Genomic DNA, 20,808 nt, shown 5'->3' with positions numbered 1-20,808 from the left:
GGACACTGGCTTGGGGTGACCTTTCCCCAGAAAAAAAAATTAGTGGGGCAAAGTCAACAGGAAGCTTTATAGCTAGTCATGTCAGTGCTTACAGTAACTAGATAATGCAGCATGGTATACTGTAGGTCTTGGGTCGGAGTCCCAGATGAGAACTAATGCTGACCTTCCACTTCTGTGATTCATCTAATGATGAATTTTGTGTGATAACACATGGCACTCTGTAATGAGCATGATAGTATGGAAGTCACAAACCTCTCCCTGTGTCAGAAGTGCAAGAACTAATCTTAGCCCCAACAAGTCTAAAAAAAAAAAAAAAAAAAAGATTCAAACCAATGATCACAAATTCTGAAAGTTGCTTTCACACATTTTAGCCCCTTTGCATTTCCTACGGTGGGGTTATAGCGGAGTTACAAGTTTTGTATACTAACTTCAGTATCACTGTACCACAGAATTAATAATGGGTAATACTGCAATGGTGATAGACAGGTTGACAGACGAGATCAGACAGGAGTCCCCGTGGACTATGATGTTTGCAGATGACATTGTGATCTGTAGTGAGAGTAGTGAACAGGTGGAGGAGATACTGGAGAGATGGAGATATGCTCTAGAGAGAAGAGGAATGAAGATCAGCAGGTCTAAGACGGAATATATGTGTGTGAATGAGAGGAAGGATAGAGAAATGGTGAGGATGCAAGGAGTAGAAGTGGCGAAGGTGGATGAGTTTAAATACTTGGGGTCAGTAGTTCAGAGTAACGGTGAGTGTGGAAGAGAGGTGAAGAAGAGAGTACAGGCAGGATGGAGTGGGTGGACAAGAGTGTCAGGATTGATTTGTGACAGACGAGTACCTGTAAGAGTGAAAGGGAAGGTCTACAAGAAGGTAGTGAGACCAGCTATGTTATATGGGTTGGAAACAGTGGCATTGACAAAAAGGCAGGAGTTTGAGCCGGATGTGGTAGAGTTAAAGATGTTAAAATTTGCACTGGGTGTGACGAGGGTGGACAGAATTAAGGATAAGTATATTAGAGGATCAGCCCAGGTTGGACGGTTTGGAGACAAAGCCAGAGAGGCAATATTACGTTGGTTTGGACATGTGCTGAGGAGGGATGCTGAATATATTGGGAAAAAGATGCTAAGGATGAAGCTACCAGGTAACAGGAAAAGAGGAAGACCTAAGATAAGGTTTATGGATGTGGTGAGAGAGGACATGCAGTGTGACAGAGCAAGATGCGACCCCTAGCGGGAGCAGCCGAAAGAAGATGATGAATACTTGTGTACCACAACCTTGGACTTTGTATTGTTCCACATTTATACTTTGCTTGCAGCATTGACTATCATGATAAACTCAAAGCTCTGACTCCCAGCCCAAGCTGCCAGAGGAAGGAACAGCACTTCACACGATCAGACAGCTTACAGTTAAAAAAAAAAAAAAAAAAAAAAAAAAAACTCTGCTTGAACATAAAAAAAATTTGGAATGAATCCCTTGCTCATCAATGCCCAAGCTGATTTCTGTTGTTTTTTTTCCCCCATTTATTTAGCCACACTTGTTTCCAGTGCTGGTCTCTGTGTGATGACAAAGCAGAACATTGTCTCCCGCACACCCCTTGTGTTTACAAGGAGCTGAACTGATATGGTTTAAAGATTAAAAAAAAAAATAAGAAAAAGAAAATAGAAATGCCATTCCATTGCTAATCTTTATTATTGCCTTTCTCTTTAACAATTTACAATACATTTGAAAGACCCAATGCATTTTACAAGGGCTGTTGTTTCTGTTTAAAGTATGTACTAGAATCCGTAATAGTAGCAGATAACGCACCCATTTAGAAGTACTGTAATCTTTGTCCCTAGCCTAGAGAAAAAGCAGGCTTTAACTCAATTGTGTTGCAGAGATTCTCTGACTGCTACACAGCTCTGTGGTGTCATTCTAGTTACCTGCCTTAGATTCTACCCATAGGTTCCTATTGCTGCCACAGTGATGCTCTTTGAAGAAAGACAATACAACTAGCTTTGTGAGCACAGTTTTAATAATAGTAGATTTTGGAAGGTGATGTTATTTTGGTATTTAGGGGTAATTTCTCGTGACCCTTTTTCTGAAATTGGGTTTGGATTATATTTAAGTGAGCAATCTGATGAGCATGAAAGGTAATCACTTCATAATTGCTACTACAATATGAAAATGATACTGTATGTCATATGTTTCACAAGTTATAATTTAAAAGGTCTTGTCCATTAACAATTGAAAATGGGGTCTGCTAAAACTAGATTTATGGAGCTGTTGATTGAAGTCTGTGAAATCAAGTGGAATTTCAAGCAGAGCAAGTTCACTGAAAATCCTTTTGTTCAAAACATTTTTTTCTTCTTTCGGGAATATATGCCCTTTGTGTTTAGGGTCTCTCTCCATCTTGGGTGGTGAGGGAGTAAAAGAGCGTTTGCATCAATCACATTCCTTTAGTTTGCAAAACCTCAACTAACTGTATTTGGACATAGGCAAGCCTGTGCCTACAGAGGCATCTATACAAGAACTATTCTGATTTATTCAGAAAGTACACTGAGAAATCTGAATTTTATTATTTTGTAGACTACTAGAAGTATAAATGCTTATGATTACTGCTAAAGTTACTTCCTCAGACAGAGCGAGTACCCTAACAAAGCACTTCTTTTTCCAGTACGAGCTTTAATCTTCTGATATTAATTCACTAATTTTCCAGTCATTGGGGGAGCCTGAGCATGTCTTGGCAAGCAGTGGGCATAAAACAGAGGCGGTTTTGATGGGATGCTAGTACATTGCAGGATGCAGAAGCACATATGCCTGCATAGATCTTTATAAGCGGTTTTGGAGGATCACCAATTCTCATTTTGGCATGTGAAATGGAGAGCCAGTCAGTATGAGACAACAACTCTAACCACTTCAGTGCTGTACCACCCATCTACTAACCGAAGACTACCTCCTCACCAGGTACCTGGCAGTTGACAACACAGAGGATTGTGATTGGGATGCTGATCATAATTGGCTTGTGTGTTCCAGAGGTGATCATGGCATCCATGTCAAGAACGCATAATAAATGGTTATGATTGGGGACCCAGTCATGATTCTTTCTAGTGCATGGAGCTTTGCTCCATGTACCACTAGTTGTGGGGAGCACTAAGTGTTTTGTTGGATTTTAAAGCAAGTGCTGCTTACTTTACAAAACGTCAGACACACATTACTGGCACAGATAGGAAGAAACAAATGTGTTTTTAATTCTTATGCTTTTGTTTGCTGGCAGGCTTAACTGTCTAGCTGAGTACCAGATCTTAACAAGTGAAGCAGGGATGCTTAACTGTTAAGATTTAGTCTTGTCCTTAGGTTCATAGGAGAGTACTAGGCTAACACTGCCTACCTTGACTTGGCCAAGGCATTTGACACAATATCCCACTCGGGCATTGTTGACAAACTCAAGAGGTTAGGTACAAACTTGTATGTGACCTGGTGGATAGCCAGCTTGCTCAGAGACATGACCCAGGAAGTTAGAATTGGGGAGTCCACCTCTACAAAGAGGGCAGTCGCAAGTGGAGTCTGTCAGGGATCAGTCCTTGGACTGCTCCTTTTTGGCATTTACTTCTCAGAAGTCAAAGTCAATGTCAGTGGTCTCTGGCTGACTAAATTTGCAGATGACTGCAAATTAGGAGCGCTCCTTGAATCTTACACTGGCACAAATGTTCTCCAGGAGGGGCTGACACAGACAACTGATGTGAAAGCCATGGACAAAACTAAATGTCAAGAAATACATAGTAGTGTCCTTTGGGAAGTCACCCATCCCTGGTAACTGTCATATTGACAACATGCCCTTTAGAGTTGACCCAGTAGTTAGGGACTTAGTGACACATACAGATAGTAATCTAGCCTTTGACCATTGTGTGTCTACAGTAGTGAAGAAATCATTCTGTGTTGCGCAACTTATAAACAAAGGTATGGCATCTAAGTCCAAGGAAGTCATTGTTCCACTGTGTTCGGCATTCATCAGACCTATCAGTGGGTACAGTGCCCCCTTTGGTGTGTATGTTATCAGGCATATCCAGCAATTAGAAGGTTGACAGAGGTTCCCCACTAAAAGAATACAGAGCGTAAGTAAAATGTCATATGCAGACCACCTCAAGGCCCCTATCCCTGTATTGTGTTTCCTACAGGATTTTGAGGGGAGCTCAATGCCTGGCATGCAGGACATTGTCAGACCCCACTCTGATGAACATCATGCATATCCATAAAACACACACCACCAGAATTACCCATTTTAAAGACTTAAACCTTGCCTGTGATATAAATTGGACCTGCTGTAGAGATAGTTATGTATCCCAGAGACTACCCCGTCTATGGAACAGGCTTCCCATCCATGTGAAGCAGATTTCTTCCCTAACCCATTTCAAAGTGTAACTTGGACAATTGGATGGGAAACTGGAAATTAATTCCTGGTTTGGCACCTATGTCACTAATAGACACAGGGAGTCTGTAAATGGTTCTTCTCCCAGGCTGATGCTTACATTTACCAAGGGTATCAGAACTTGTCAGAGATTTGGGATGCATGGATAGGCTTACAAAGGCCCTTGTGGTCATTAACCTAGTAAACAGCCCGAGCCCTTATAAGGCAAGCCATATTTAACCAGAGTTTCACAATTTTCAATAGCTAGGTGAAGGAAGTTCAAAGAGGTATGAGCCTGAGCTGTGGTACCTAATACTGGTTACCTCTGTCCATGAGGGACATGGCACCACCCCAAGAGTGAATTTATGATTACCCATCCATTGATCTAGGTTGTGCTTGAAGAGAGTCAGGGAAGGGCTTTGCTTCACGTGAAAGGGAAGCTTGTTCCAGAGAAGGGGTAGTCTGTGAGAGATGCATCTTCAACATGATTTATATCAGAGGCTAGGTTGAGATCCCTGGAATGAGTGGCCCTTGTGCAGTTTAACTTATGAATGTGTAACATTTCCATCAGGGTCGGATCAGAGACTGTCCTGTAGGCCAGACACCGATTGCCCCTTAGTAGTCTGTGGGAGATGGAATACAGTGATAGGGTTTTCAATGTTTCCATGTAGGACTTATTTTTATACCCTGTATCTTCCTGGTGATACATTTCTGGGGTTGCTGCGCTGCTGACGATGTCTGGTGAGGTACATGCAAGAGGGGTGCATTGTATTCGATTTATTGGTCTGATGAGGGACAAGTACAATGGAATTATAATGTCCTTTGATCTGGATGCAATGCCCTTACTTATGAATTGCGCCACATAGGACTTTCGCGACTGTGGACACGTGGAGGTCGAAGTTCAGATTACTGTCAGCCTGAGTACCCAAATCACATAGCAACCGCCTATGGGTAGACTCACTGGTGTCTGTATTGTAATTAACTTGGGGTATTTTCTTTCCCAAAGGAAATAATTATGCATTTTTTTTTTTTTTTTGCATTTAATTTCAATCCATGGCTCTGGCATCAGTCCTTTCTCAGCGTTGATTCTTCCTACATATTATCACTGTCATTTGGGGATTCATTGAATGCCCCTAATTTGCAGTTATCCATGAACTTGCTCAGCCAAAGGCTGTCTGTTTGCCTTGACTTCTGAGAAATAAATACTGGACAGGAGAGGGTCTAGTACACAACCTTGTGGAATGCCACTGGTGACTGGCCTTTTGCTAGAGGTTGATTCACCAACTTTGACAGTATGTGTCCTGTCTGTGAGCCATTTGACTATCCACCTGGTGACATAGGAGGTTATGCAAATTAGGGGCATTCAGTGAATTTTTGAGAGAGTTTCTCTATAATACCTGAATGGGGAATTGTGCCAAATGCTTTACCAGGCCAAAGTAGTTGGTATGCAGTGTTTCCCTCATCCTTGGTTACCTTCTCAAAGAAGTCTACCAGATTTACCAGATTTGACAGACACAATCTACACTTAAATCTCCTTGTTAAGGTCCATGATGATTCTTTCCATGACCTTACAGATGAGGCTAGTCAGGCTTATGAGTCTAAACTTCCCCGGGTCGGTTGATGCCCCCCCCCCCCCCCCCCTTGTGCAGAAGAATGATTGTTGCTGTCCTTCCTTTTGCCAGAACATAGGTTTTCAGGAGGATGTGGTTAAACCAGATTATAATTTCAAGACATGCATGTCGTGAACCCATTAATATGGTTGTGATCAGAAAGACCCAATCATAATTCCTTGTAGTGCATGAAGCTTTACTTGCTCTCATGTACAACAGTAGATGGAAAAATACTGTCGGGGAACTGCAAACTACTGCTATACAGAGAACATCCATCAAAGAACTGATCACGAAGCAGAAGGAGTTTAAAGCATATTTAAACATTTCATTCAGACGTCTTTATTTTTTTTAATATGAATATGTTTTAAAGCTCATTGTGGTTCACACCACTGTTTTGTAGAGCTTGCTGATCACTATTAATGCTGTAACATGACACTCAACATAAAAGCATTGGGAGATTGTTTAACAAAAGTTTAAGCATTTTTCTGATGTCTGAAAGGTGTTTTAACAAACTTGCCTTTTTCTGGATTTTGGAGTGTAATCGTAGCACCTCATACACTACGTAAAATGTACTCTGCATACTTTGCACATGCACACAACAACACAGATCTACTAGTGCAGACACATGCCTACTCAACACACACACATTCTTAAGGTGTACATGGAAACACAGGATCTCACACACACACACACACACACACACACACACACTGCTTTATGCATTGATACCCTCTTTCTGTGTGATGGTTTTGAATCTGTTCAGGCTGCAGTGAGCTATACAAACACTGATTTTCAGCTACAGTAAAATAGACTGCACTCATTTGACAAATGTCTGTCTACTTGGCTACCTTACTGAAGCTAGTATTGATAACAGCTACTGAACTACTGCTTGATTTATAGTATTGTGGCTTTCTGAAAAAACAGGACAAGTACAGAAGAAAAGTGTAAGCAGAAAACAGCGTTACATGCACAGAGTACTTAGTATTTTAACTGTGTCCAGCTTTTACTTTTCCACTCCTGTTCTGTTTTGTTTTTTGAAGCCGCAGTTAGTGAGCGGAAAGACAAATGGTGACTTAGAATTCATGGCATAAATGCTTTTTTACTAGGCCATCCCTGTATAGTAATATACTTGTTTGGGATGTCAGCCACCAAGTAGAACAAGTCTATAATGCCTTCCACACTTTTAGGGCAGCTACTACACAGACTGGGACTAAAGGTAGAGATGTCTCAATTTACATCAGAAATAAATGTACATCAAGGTTGTTCAAACATGACAATACATGTGAGCTAATCCACTTTCAAATCACCGTAGACCGAATCCTGTACCACTTCCTTGCAAGCTGTAGGTCCCTCTTCTATGACCCAGGGAACCCATAACATGTATTTAAGCTTATTGGAAACATTTGCCATCCAACCCAGTGCGATATTCATGGGCGACTTTAATTACCCCACTATTAACTGGGAATCATATATGACACCAAATGTGCAGGCACAAACTCCCTGTACCAGATGTCAGTTTACTGAGCAGGGATGCAAACACACTGGATCTGGTCCTCACTAATACGGGAGTCTGCTGCATACCCCCTAGTGTCTGGTATATTTATGTTGCCTTGTACCCAAGTCATGAGTGTAGTACAGGGTCACTGGGCTAGTCCATCTACAGTGTTGAGTTTAAAACGGTAAACAGAAATATAATACCCTATTCGGCTGGGTCAAGGCTTCATCCTGCTCCAAGTGACTTCAGAAGCCTGGCCTGAGTTGAGGTTGATTAGGCACTGTCTTGCATTTACTCTAATGAGGTGGCTTAACTATGCAAGAAACCCCAGTGGAGACTAGGTATCATGATTGAATCATCACTCATTTATTTGTCAGAGTGAATGTACAACCTCCATGAAGTCCATTGCATACATCTGCTTTGGTGCTCTGATTTTACAGTGTAGAAATGAAAACCCTGTCCAATGTATGAGGAGGCCTAGGACCTTGCTGCCTACATCCTACTGCCATGTGTGCCGTAGAGAGAAAGTGTGTGTAGATTGGGGCATACCTCAGAAGTGAAATGGGACATGGGAAAAATGTTTAATTTCATTGCATTTCTGAACTACTAAACTGATTGCTTCGTTATGCTCCAGTTCTGTTTTATCGTCTTTGTAATATTTTCCATAATTAGACGTCTGCTTAAATATTCTAAATATTTGAAATAGCTTCATTTTTATATCGGTGTTGCTTAAATGTTTGTGTCTGTTGTCTGTCTGTAAGTGTATTTCTGGAGTTTTTTTTGTTTTGCAGTAATACTCACCACTGCTGATGTTCATCGTGTTTCACTGTTGCAGTCATTACACTTGGGTTATCCTGCTGGCAGGCTACCCACAGTCAGTCTGAATTCCAAAGTCCTGGTCCGGCGTCGGTTGCTGTCGCCTCTTCCCTGACATCAGTGCGCCAGGGGTATAAAAGATGCAGCCGACGCCATTTTCTTCAGTCTTTCTTGCCGCGCAGTGCCCAAAGTAAAAGCAGTTCATAAGTGCCGGTCGGCCGACTACTGAGATTTTCAAAATCGAATTTCAGATCCGAAGTCTTCATTAAAGCCAAGTACCCCGTTGGGGAAACTTTTTTCTTGCTCCAGTCCGATGTCAGAAAAAGTTAACAATTGTATTTCTTGTGGGAAGCAAATACCTCATAAGGATTTTCACTCTTACTGTATTCCTTGCCTAGGCCCTGATCACGACGTTGCTAGCTGTCGGTTTTGTGCTAGGTTTAACCAACGCACTATTAAGTGTCGGTACGATTTTGCCTTTCATTACTTTGGCCGAAGATTTAATTATATAATGCCGTCGGAACAGCCGATGACCGGAGTATATAAAAAGCACAAGGAAAAGGACAGGCATCCGAGGTCCAAAACCAACGACGAGGCTTCTGCTAGGCCAGTCGCTAGTTCTCAGTGAGGTGCTTTCGCAGCCCCTGACACCCGCTACCTCAGAGCCACAGGCCACTTCTGACTCCTAGGTGGAGACAACTAGGCCTCTGGTTACTCAAGGTATTAGACCCTCGGAAACTATTCCCTCAGATGGATCCAGAGCCGCTGAGCAGGCATCGGCTTCTGAGGGTGTTTTCATACCTACGCAGTTATATGTCAAGCCAACTTCAGCTTCCAAGCCAAAGACTAAAGCAGCTTTAAAGACAAAGAAACAAGTACAGCATTCTCCTGGACAGACTTCCATGCCTAAGAAACAGATGCTTAAACTGGCCGAAGACCTAATTACTTTGATCAGGGGTTCTCATCCCCCTCCTGATAAGAGGCCTAGGCAAGATACAGAATATGATTCTTCTGATCAGGTTTCAATTTCCTCTGACTCCTCTTCAGAACAGGGATACTCTCTTCCTCCCTATGAGGATTCTGATGCTGAAGAATCTATTCCTTCAGCCTCTCTTCCTGTGGATTATTCCTTTCGGGAAACCCTGCATACCATGAGGGAGCATTTTCACTGGGAGAGCCAGGATTACTCGGAATCTAAGAAAAGGCTCAGAGACTTTCTTTTACTACCTCAGCACAGGCCTCTTGCTATCCCACCTGTTCTAGACATTGTAGATGATGTATTTTGAGAGTCTGGCCCGTCTCCTGACTCTTTACCCCCTGCACCTGTTAAGCCAGACAGATACTACAGGGTCCCAGACTCTCATAAATTTCTTTATAAAAACCCTGCTGCTGACCCAGAAACTATTTCTCAGGATCCCAAAGGGGTCAAGGCTTCCACTGCAAAAAAAACCCTGTCCCCTCCGATTCTAGGGCACTGGACAGACGTGGGGAAAAAAGTTTACACTTCTGCTACCTTGGCTGTAAGGGCTATAAATTGTCAGTTTCATATGCTTAAATATCAGCAATACTTAATGTCACTGCTTAAACAGAAAATGTTGACAAATTCTGAAGGTACAGAAAGCAAGGAAATGCAGGATTTATTGCATGCAGCTGAACAAGTGAGAAAGCATACATTGCAATGTGGTTTTGATTCACTGGAGGCCTCTTCCAGGGCCACTGTTACAGGTTCTGTCATTAGAAGGCATGCTTGGTTAAAGGAACAGAATCTGCCTGATCAGGTTAAAGCAAAATTATTGGATGCTCCTTTACAGCATGATACTTTGTTTGGTGTTAAGGCAGAAGAGGTGCTGAAGAAAATGGAGGATAAAGCGAAATCTATGCAGACAGGGATTTTTTACAGGTACAGCCACCCAGATTTAGCAAGAATTGGCCTTCAAAAAATTGGTCCTTTCCAGTGTCAGACAGGCCACAAAGCGGGAGATACAGACGCCCTAGAGGCAGATCCCAGCCCCATGGCTCATACAGGCCTAAACAATGGGGTGCTTCTACCTCCAAAAGCAGAGAAGACAAATCACAGCCATATAGGAAACAGTCTCAATGACTTTCCTCTGCCAATACCAAACACTAATCTTTTGACAGCCCCCTTAGGGGGAAAACTAGCACTTTTTTCACAAAATTGGCGCATGATCATCCAGGACAAATGGGTCTTGAATATAGTGTCCCAGGGCTACAGGTTCCACTTTCACACCCTGCCAAAGGCAAAAGGTATGCCCGACCTGCCACACAATCAATGGGCAGAGGCACAAAAGCAAGTTTCATCCCTCATGGACATGAGGGCCATTCAGCGAGTACCACAGCAAGAGCAGGGACAAGGATTTTACTCAAGACTTTTCTTGGTACCCAGAAAGGACAAAGCCTGGAGACCAATACTGGACCTGTCTATTTTAAACATTTTTCTGGACGTTCCAAAATTCAAAATGTTGACACTGCAGCAGCTTCTGCCCCTGCTCGGCAAGAAGGCTTGGCTTGTAACTTTGGACCTAAAAGAGGCATACCTGCATTTCCCAATCAGACAATCTTGCAGAAGATACCTCAGATTCATAGCTGGCTCAATGCACTACCAATTCTCTGCACTGCCCTTTGGCTTATCTACTGCACCCAGGGTCTTCAAAAAATGCCTGGCACCAGTAATTGCTTTTTGCAGACAAAGAAGAATTCAAATATATCCTTACTTGGACGACTGCCTTATTCAAGCAGAGAACAAGGACATTCTACTGAAGCATCTGGCATTTGTAAAAAGATTACTAATTTGCCTACGGTACACAGTAAATGAAAAGAAATCAAAACTAGTACCCTCTCAAGAGATAATATTCCTGGGTGCAAGCTTAAATACAACTGCCCAGATGGCTTATCTCACTCCAGACAAACAAAGGCAACTGACTTCTTACTTCGAAATGTTGGCAACAAAGACCCAGTTATCTGCAAGAAAAATTCTGCATGCTTTGGGCTTCATGGCATCCTGCATTCTACTAATTCCATATGCAAGACTGCATATGAGGAAACTACAATGGTATCTAAAAAGTGTTTGGACTCAACATTGCCACAGCCTGGAAACATTAATTACCCTCATTCCCTGCCTGCAACAGGAGTTTCGATGGTGGGCACAGGCCTCTTACCACAACAAGGGACAGCCATTCACTCTACACACAGCCAGGCAAACACTAACAACAGATGAATCAGATTATGCCTGGGGGGCCTACAAGGCAGGAAAATGTATTCCGGGCACATGGCCTGCAAGCCAAATGCATCTTCATATCAATCAAAAAGAGATGCTAGCTGTTCAGAATGGCCCGACAGCCTTCAAGGATCTACTTCACCCAGGACAACTGCTGATAAAGACGGACAATACTACAGTCATGTGGTACATAAACAAGCAGGGAGGCACACATTCCTACCCCCTCTGCAGACAAGCCATGACTTTGTGGAACACAGCATTGACTTATCAAGTAAACCTGCAAGCACAATTCCTGCCAGGAAAAACAAATACTCTGGCAGACGAACTAAGCCAAAACCTCATGGACCCTCACGAGTGGAAACTAGATCCACAAATCTTCAGCATGATAACAAGGAAATCATTCAGCTGGAAAGCCCTTACAGTATATGCCTTTCCTGCACTGCCTCTCCTCCCCAAGGTACTCCTAAAAGTCAGACAAGAGAAGCCAAAAATGATACTAATTGCCCCAGACTGGCCACGCCAGCACTGATATCCAGTCCTAAAGAGCTTGTCTCAAGGCCCAGCCTGGACATTGCCTCTAATTCCTCATTTACTGGCCCAACAAAACAATCAGATCCTGCACAGCCAAGTCAGAACCTTAAATCTGGCTGCTTTGCGGATAATATAACTACTCACAACACACCTCTCTCTAAAGCAGTTATGGATGTTATTTTGGAGGCCAGGAGGCCCAACACCAGAAAATCTTATGCAGAAAAATGGAAGAGATTCTCTGCTTGGAACCAAACCCAAGGAATTGACACGCTTGTTCCAAATATTCCTCAGATTTTACAATACCTAACTGAGATGTTGGACAAAGGCCTATCCTTCTCCTCAATAAAGATCCATGCCTGTGCCATTTCAGCTCATTACAATACGGACCCACCTATTTTTTCACATCCATTGCTAAGGCAGTACCTCAGAGGGGCCAAAAACCTGAGACCTCCAAAGAGAGCACCAATACCTGCATGGGACCTCAATTGTGTCTTGGAAAAACTCACACTGCCTCCTTTTGAGCCAGCCAATACAGCTGAGATAAAATTCTTATCATGGAAAACAGCTCTGCTCCTAGCAATAACTTCAGCAAGAAGAGTCTCAGAGTTGCAGGCATTAATGGCTGTGGAACATTTTATTATATTCCATCCGGACAGGGTCTCTCAAAGGACAAACCCAACTTTTATGCCTAAGGTAGTGCCAGTGTGGCTGTAAACCAAACCATTCATTTGCCTACCTTTTATCCAAACCCACAGAATAAAGGGGAGAGACTTCTGCATTCTTTGGACATGCACAGACAGCTGCGCTTCTACTTGGACAAAACTAAAGCTTTCAAAAAGACTGACCAGCTCTTAGTGGCATATGCTGCAGGATCGCAAGGAAAAGCTATTTCAAAGCAGACTATTTCAAAATGGATAGGCCACTGCATTCGTTTCTGCTATTCACAACATGGCAAATCAGTGCCTAAGGGCATTAGGCCACATTCAACCAGAGCAGCAGCCACTTCAGCAGCCTTCCTCAGAGGAGTACCAACCAAGGATATTTTGGAGGCTGCAACTTGGACTTCAGTGCACACTTTTACAAAGCACTACCACTTACCTCTTTACTCTAAATCCAGAGCAGGCTTTGCCACTGCAGTTCTGCAGGACCTCATAGCCACTCCTAATTCTATTTAGGCCCAGCCACCCAACCTCCGCTTTGGGATTCAACCCAAGTGTAAGGACTGCAACAGTGAAGCACGATGAACATAGTACAGTTGTGTACCTACCATAAATGTAGATGTTCGAGTGTATTCACTGTTGCAGTCCAGGTTACCCTCCTTCCACCCCCCTTTCACTGCTGGGACTTATCTGTACATCTCTCTTCTATACAACCTATGTGGTGTATTTGCTTGTAGATGAAGGTAATGTTTATGTTAGTGCATGCTTTTTTATAAGCAGATTTTTAGCCTACCCTTTTGGGGGCACCTGACATCTGGGGCAAGAAAAACTTAAGAAAATGGCGTCGGCTGCATCTTTTATACCCCTGGCACACTGACGTCAGGGAAGAGGCGACAGCAACCGACAGCCGACCAGGACTTTGGAATTCAGGCCGACTGCGGGTAGCCTGTCAGCAGGATAACCCAAGTGTAATGACTGCAACAGTGAATATACTCGAACATCTACATTTATGGTAGGTACACAACTGTACTTTTTATGTTAACTGGCAAATGTATCTTAAATTCACTCTTGTCAAAAGCCATTGCTTTGCATACATGACTTTTGATGGTTTAACTGGAACTTTTGTTCTATACAGTGTAGCATCCACCCACAGTCTGTCCTTTGCTTTGTTTTAGGCAGTAAGCCTCTGTAGACAACTGTTTACATGTGCCATCAGTGGACCACTGGGAAGTTTACTTTGCTGTGTGGAAAGGTTGCCATATGCTATGGAGACTTCTGTAGTGTCCATCCTAGTTCGTTAATGCACATGCAAATTTTCCTTTGAGAAATGTTTTCCTAATTCCTGGTTCCATTGTTTTTTTGTTTTTTTTTTATAGTAATTTATATGTAATCACAAAAACACTGCTTTGATTTTGGAAGCCAAAGTAATTTTTTTTCCATACACAAAATCATTGTAAAAATTGTTTTGGTGATGAAAATTTAATGTTAAACTCGGTACTTTTATTATTTAATTTTTTATTGGAAAGCTAATTACCTGCATTTTTAAAAGTGTCATGCATTTGGCTCCATGCATGCATGATGTTCGGTCAACAAGACAACCAAACCTGTCTGGACAGATACGTTGGTAAGACGCATGGTGACAGTGCTGTCTGTATGTAACTTTTGTTTTGTTCTGATCAGTAAAGTAGGTTTACCACAGGTTTGTTGGCATAGCCGTATTGAGCTCGAGGTTCATACTCCATTTACCATGAGCAAACCAAAATGGCTGGGCTAAAGAACAGATCTGAAATGCCATCTTTCCTCAGAGTTAATAAAAGCTAATGTGATTGTGTTAAAATATCAGTATCTCTGTCTTCTAATTAATCCATATTTTGAGGTGTTTTTCATGAAGAAATGTGAGCTTGGCATTTAAGATACACGTATAGCATGATGTTTATTGTACCTAAACAAATGTATAATTTTTCATCATACTGTACAGCCATTGATCACAATGGATCTAAAACTTGCCACACAATGTGACCCAGTGAAGCACCCGTTCGAGTGCTACTTTGTATGGTGGGGGGGGTCTTACTTTCCCTATGCATATCCTCATTGAGGCATAACTGCAGAGTCCAGTTTCAGGGAATATTTTCTGATGAGCTATGATCAAAAAGCCTGCAGCATGAACCACTGGAACATGCTTTCCATTTGAGAGCAAAATGGATCTGAATAATCTGACTGTATTGTTCCATTTCTGATGAATAACAGATTCTATACCTAGTGCATGGTTTGACTGCAATCTTTGTATACACAATTCAATATAATAGTTGTGGGTTATGCACTTGTGTGCTGACATGTTCATTGTATTCAGCTACATATTGTGTCTGTTGCTGAAGTGCCGATTGACTAAAACGTACATCATTCCATCCCAGCTGGCGGGGTACGGCATTGAACCGAAGACGTGCCAGTTGTGGTGCACGTTGGAAGTGTGCCACGCATCTTGGATACACTGTTCATTAAGAATTCATCATTTGTTTCATTTACGTATTTAGTGGATGTACCTCCTCCATTTTCTGTTTACTGTAACATTTTTATGCTTCTCAAATGCCCAGTTGTTAATATATGGTCATTGTTTACAATTTTGATTCATTGTTTTCTGTAACTGTCAAATGTATTTAGATCAGTTACATCTACAGATGAGACTGTTCTGGTGTACATAAAACTTGCAAACTTGGAAAAATTGAAATCAAAATACAAAGACAGAAAAAAAGTATTCTCAAAAGTGGTATTAACTTCATGCCTTATTTACTGAGTTTTAATTAGTGCCACCCATTTTCTGATGCTGAAAGAGTGGCATTTATTGCTGAACTATATTTTGCAGGAAAAAACACACTCAATGAATGCAAAATATTTATTTTAAATTTATTACCAAATTACTTGCTGTTATAGATGTTGCTTCTTTCTGTCACTTATTTTTTACATTTACAGGAAAGATAGAAATATTTTTATCCTAAACTATTTGGACTTTTGCCATTTTTCTGAAGATGTATTGCCCAAATAATGACTGTCCTGTAAAAAGTGGGACGTCTTATAAAATTAGTTTTACTGTTTATTTTTTTTTTCTGTCTTATTGCAATATTAAAATTTGATTATGAGCATATGTGGTTATACTGTTTTCACCCTTTTTTTCTCTTGAATAGGTACACTTTGAACAGTTTAAAGAAGCCCTGATTCTGTTTTTATCCACAACTTTTTCAAATGAAAAGAATTACCAAGAAAGAGGTAAATATGTTAAGAATATTTTATACTGTATTTTTCTTATACTGTTGCTCTGTTTGGTAATTGTCGTGTAGAGGACATCTCTTGTTGATTTGTTGTATGCAGTTAATTGCTTTTATAACACTATCCTGTAATAACCAGTGTATCTTACACTGTTCTACTTTTCTGTTTAAGTGACTTATCAAAATGTGCTGTAATACACTTTGATTTCCCCTAAGTCCCCTTCTGATTGTGTTAAGAAGTATGGAACTGGGTTGAAAGCTCCAATTCTGTTTAATGATATGAAAGCTTTGCACAAGGCCATTTCTCTCAAGTCTAAAACAATAATAAAACTTTCTATGAACCTGGTAGTTGTATTCATAGTCTGGCAGCAGCAAAAATGTCTTGCTGTCTTGTGCAAACAGGCTCCTCAAAGCAGCAGCATCATTTAAAAGGGGGCATACCATTGTAAATCACTGCACTGTCTATCCAAATTATTAACAGATGATGCTATGCTCAGTTATAGAAAGTGCTGCAGAGAGCTTCTGCGAGTTGTGAGTTGCCGGAGGCCATTTCTGTCACTGGCTTTGAGGCTTAAGTGTCTTTGTATTGCCAAGTTGAGTTCTTCCAGTATGCAAGCAGCAGGTGAAATCCATGCAGCTGTAACTCAGTTGTCATCCTTAAATGAACTGTTCCATCTGAGACAAAACTGAATTTTACTGTTTTGCAAGATAGTCTCTCTGCCTTACATAGCTTAGTGCACTGCTTTGATGTAAAATTTAGGGATATCATCATGTATGTGGCATGATGCACAAAGTAATTTACTGCAGAAACTGGTCTTTTAGTAGATTACTGTGTAAGAGCCAAGTTTTTACTGGGAGTCCTCTAGCATCCTACTGTTCTTTCTTCTTCCACTTTGACCTCTTTATTTCATGTGCCACGAGCCTGTCTCCGAATTTATTTATCGACTTGAATTGACTGAAGCATACTGTTCTGTCTGAGAATAAACTGACAGATGTGATCATTTGAGTAGTGGTAAGATATCCCAGTATGTAAAAGACATACAGTGGGTACCACCAGATGAAACAGACTCTGTGGAAGGTTTGCCTGCCACACTGTTGTAACTGATTTTAAAGTTGTTTTTATGACCCTTGCTATTTTTCTATCAGTATCATGTACATAACAGAATTGCATGCATCATCAGAGCAATTTTAAAACTACATCCTGGCAGAGTGAGCTCAGAAAGTTTTCAGGTGTTACCTGCTTCCTTACAGTAGGATTTAGATTTGGATGGAGAAAAGAAATGGACTGCAGTTTAATGGTTAATGTCCACTGTTGCTATGAACAGTCATTCTTTGTAACAATTTTGTCTCATTGTTTGGCTTGACTGTTTAGCTTTCTGCACGTGTGCCTTAATTATAATTTACCAGCTGCTTTTGTTGCTGCTTGTTGAGAAACCAAGGGGCCTGTATGGGTCTAGCAAATGACAGATGTCAGTCCAAGACGGTTGCTATGAGCTCAGAAAAAGACTGATTTTTTTGAGTGGTGAAAACAGCCTGATTTTGAGAAATATGAACTAAAAAATTGCCGGAACAGAATTTGGGAGTTTGCTGCCTATTTCCTGATTTTGATTTTAAGGTCATCAAAGCAGCAGTGTCGGGACTATAGACTGTTTACTGTATGTAACAGTGTGCTGCTGAAAAACATGTTGATTTGCATCACCATCTAGAAAGTGGTTACCTCCTGATTGTGGAACTCCAGTGTTTCACAGTGGCAGCAATCCTAGGAAGCAGTTAATCTTCTGACTACCAAGCCCACTGTTTGTTTTACAATGACAGTGATCACCACTGACAGGACTGCAATCTCAAAGATTATTGTTGAACAGTAGTTTACTTACAGCTGCAAGTGTATACAGAAACATGAAGTGATGTTGCCAATCATTGCAGATTATATATTTTATCGTAATAACTTCTAAAGTCTAAACAATAAATTGCATGATATTGAGGATGAAGTCCTGCAGCACTCCCTCTATACCAAATTTGAACTTCTCATGCCTTCCAATCCAGTGGCAACTATTTGTGGAGTTTCCATATTTATCAAGGAACATATTAGTATTTATTTATTACATTTGTTTACTGCGAAAGGCCCGGGGAGAAAAATCTCCACAATGGTACATACATACAGATTGATAAAGCACAAGTAGCAGTACATACGTTCAACAGAGATACATACATACAGTTTTATACATCATAAGTAACAGTACAATCTATACAATGAGATGAAAATACTAAATACAAAGTAACAGTTATGTCAGATTGAACTGATGAAGTTCAGGTATGGTTCAGGTAACAATGTGATATATACAATATGATAGACTAAAAACACATATAACAATAATAACTGATTGAACTACTTAGGAATTTAGGTAAGCAAATAAGAGGGAAAATATAAGAGTAAATTTAGCTAATAGCAGTATAGAGTGATTAATGATACAGGAAGAGGCACAGAAGCTGTGCAAAAAATAAATTGATAAAGTATTTATGAGTGATGAAGGAGGGTTAATTATTACTTTCAGACAAATACCCTAGAGACTCACAAACTGAATTATTTTAACTGCCGATCATGCTGGATAAGATTAATTGTCAAGTAACAGCTTGATGTCTTTCGATTCACTTGCTGCAGTATTCATAACCTGAGGGATCTCCTGCCACAAGGTGACCCGATGTCTGCCAGTATACAAAAGTCTTATAGTACTCTAGGGTAAGCGGTGTGTTGCACATAGGCTGCAGTCAGATGTAGGCCATAAAAGTGATGTATACAAGTACCATCCTCAGAACTTTTCTACTGCCAGTCAGAACACCATTCCGACTGTTGGTCTGATCGTTTCAGTGACTACAACTTCAGCTTTTTTCAGGTAAGTGCCCCACTGGGGAAAATTTTTCTTTTTACTACTGTTTTTGTTATGTCATCTAAGAAGAGCAATTGCCAGTGTGGAAGACAAATTCTGCATAAGGACAGCCATCTACAGTGTCTTTTTTGCTTAGGGCCTAGCCACAGCCATAAGTCCTGTAGCATTTGCCAGTCCTTTGTACCCAAGACCCTTAGAAATGGGCTCTCTTCTCTTGACATCTGTTTAGAGAACCAATGGCTTAAGTTGTTAGTTAAGCATATGGAAGGTACCTCAGGGTCAGATGCAGAGCCAGTGAAGCAGAAGGCCAAGAAACTGAGGCCTGCAGCTTCCCCTGCACCTCCACCATCAGAAGTATCTCCAAAGGTATTAGTCAACCTAGCGGTATGTTTGGCTTCAAACATGGATTCCCAGGCCGAGCCCAGTTTTGAAGCCACCTTGACTTTGGCCACGAGCACATCTTTGGATGTAAAACAGATGTCCATTCAGTGTATTGCGGGGGAATCTAGGGTCATTATTATGGAGGGCTTTATGAGGGTACCACACCTCTAGTGAGAGAAGAAATTGAGTTTGAAACTTTTGAATGCAGGCCTTCGTCTGGTCCTCAGATGTTGCATAAAATTGTTTCTCCTGCCAAGAAAAAAACAAGCATTTGTCCCCTGCTAAAGAGACCCCAACAGATTGCCAGGCCTTTTCCAAAAGCTTGTTTCAGTCTTTCATGGCACTCAAGCCACCTTCTTCTCTACCTGCTCCTAGTCCTGCTCCCCTTTCTTCTCTTAAAAGGATTAGGGGTAATAATTCTTCTGAGGAAGAGGAATCCTTGGATTACTCAACACAAATTCCCTGTCCTCAGGAATACATTTTCCCTGAGGACGACTCAGTCTGTGCCGATTCAGCTGTGGAAGAGATTTCATTTGGTGAAACTCTTCTGAAAATGGGAAAACACTGTAAGTGGGACACCCCCCAAATTTCTGACGTCCAAAAAGATACTATCAACTTCTACAAGTTGATCTCCCTAGCTCCTCTGCAGTTTCACCAGTGCATCCTGCATTTCTGGATGCCTTTCATAATGCTTCCCAAATCCCACACTCCCAGGCTCTGGACCCCAAGTATCTGAAAAACTTCTGCATAGTCCCTGAGGATTGCAAGATGTCCTTCAAGAATGCAACTGCAGTCATAACATATGAGTTGTCCTGCCTCCGGCAGCCCTCGGTCGGCCGGATTCCAAAGTCTGGGTCCGACGTCGACTGATGTCGCATTTCTCTCAGACGTCAGAGCGGCTGGAATACATAAACATCAGCCGACGCTATCTTCTTCAGTCTTTCTTGCCGCGCGGTGCCCGAAGCAGAAGCAGTTCGCAAGTGCCGGTCGGTCAGCTCCTGTATTATTCAAATCCGAAGTCATCAAAAAAGCTAAGTACCCCGTTGGGGACCTATTCTTGCCTCAGCCGATGTCAGAAATTACTGAAAAAGTAAATAATTGTTTGTCTTGTGGTAAACAAATACCTCATAAGGATTTCCACTCTTACTGCCTTCCTTGCCTTGGCCCAGACCACAACGTCTCGGCCTGTGCCGCCTGTGCTCGCTTCAATAAGCGCACTCTCAGGCGCCGGGCGGAGTTCGCTGAAGACTTTTTCGGTGAAAAATTCGATTATACAATGCCGTTGGAACTACCGACATCGCAGACTCCTAAGAAACGAAAAGACCGGGACTGACATCCTCGGCCCGCGTCTTCCACCGACACCATGCCAAAGCCAACCACGAGTGCCCCGGTTCCCTCTGAGGCGGTTATTTCACCGCTCCGAACCGAAGACACCTCATTACCGATACCTCCAATACCGGAGACCACACCGACGCCAGTTATTGATTTTCCTCCGGATACTGAAACCGAGGAAATGCCCGAGACCATTGCTGTGGATAAGGT

At 41.7% G+C, this 20,808-nt stretch overlaps 1 protein-coding gene across 1 annotated transcript in view; it reads left to right on the top strand.

Annotated features, from left to right (window-relative positions):
* The window catches only part of NIN (ninein), a gene marked incomplete in the record, with an annotated part of 1,258,852 nt that overhangs the window by 209,477 nt on the left and 1,028,567 nt on the right, over nucleotides 1–20,808 (top strand). Inside the window, 1 exon segment of the mRNA XM_044074306.1 lies at nucleotides 15,920–16,001. Within this exon segment, the coding sequence (XP_043930241.1) occupies nucleotides 15,920–16,001 (82 nt within the window).

This window comes from Protopterus annectens, chromosome 6.part0 (assembly GCF_019279795.1).
Source record: "Protopterus annectens isolate FY-2018-M chromosome 6.part0, PAN1.0, whole genome shotgun sequence".
NCBI lineage: Eukaryota > Metazoa > Chordata > Ceratodontiformes > Protopteridae > Protopterus > Protopterus annectens.
Note: the sequence above shows the minus strand (reverse complement) of the source record. Positions and strands in the feature narration are given on the sequence as shown.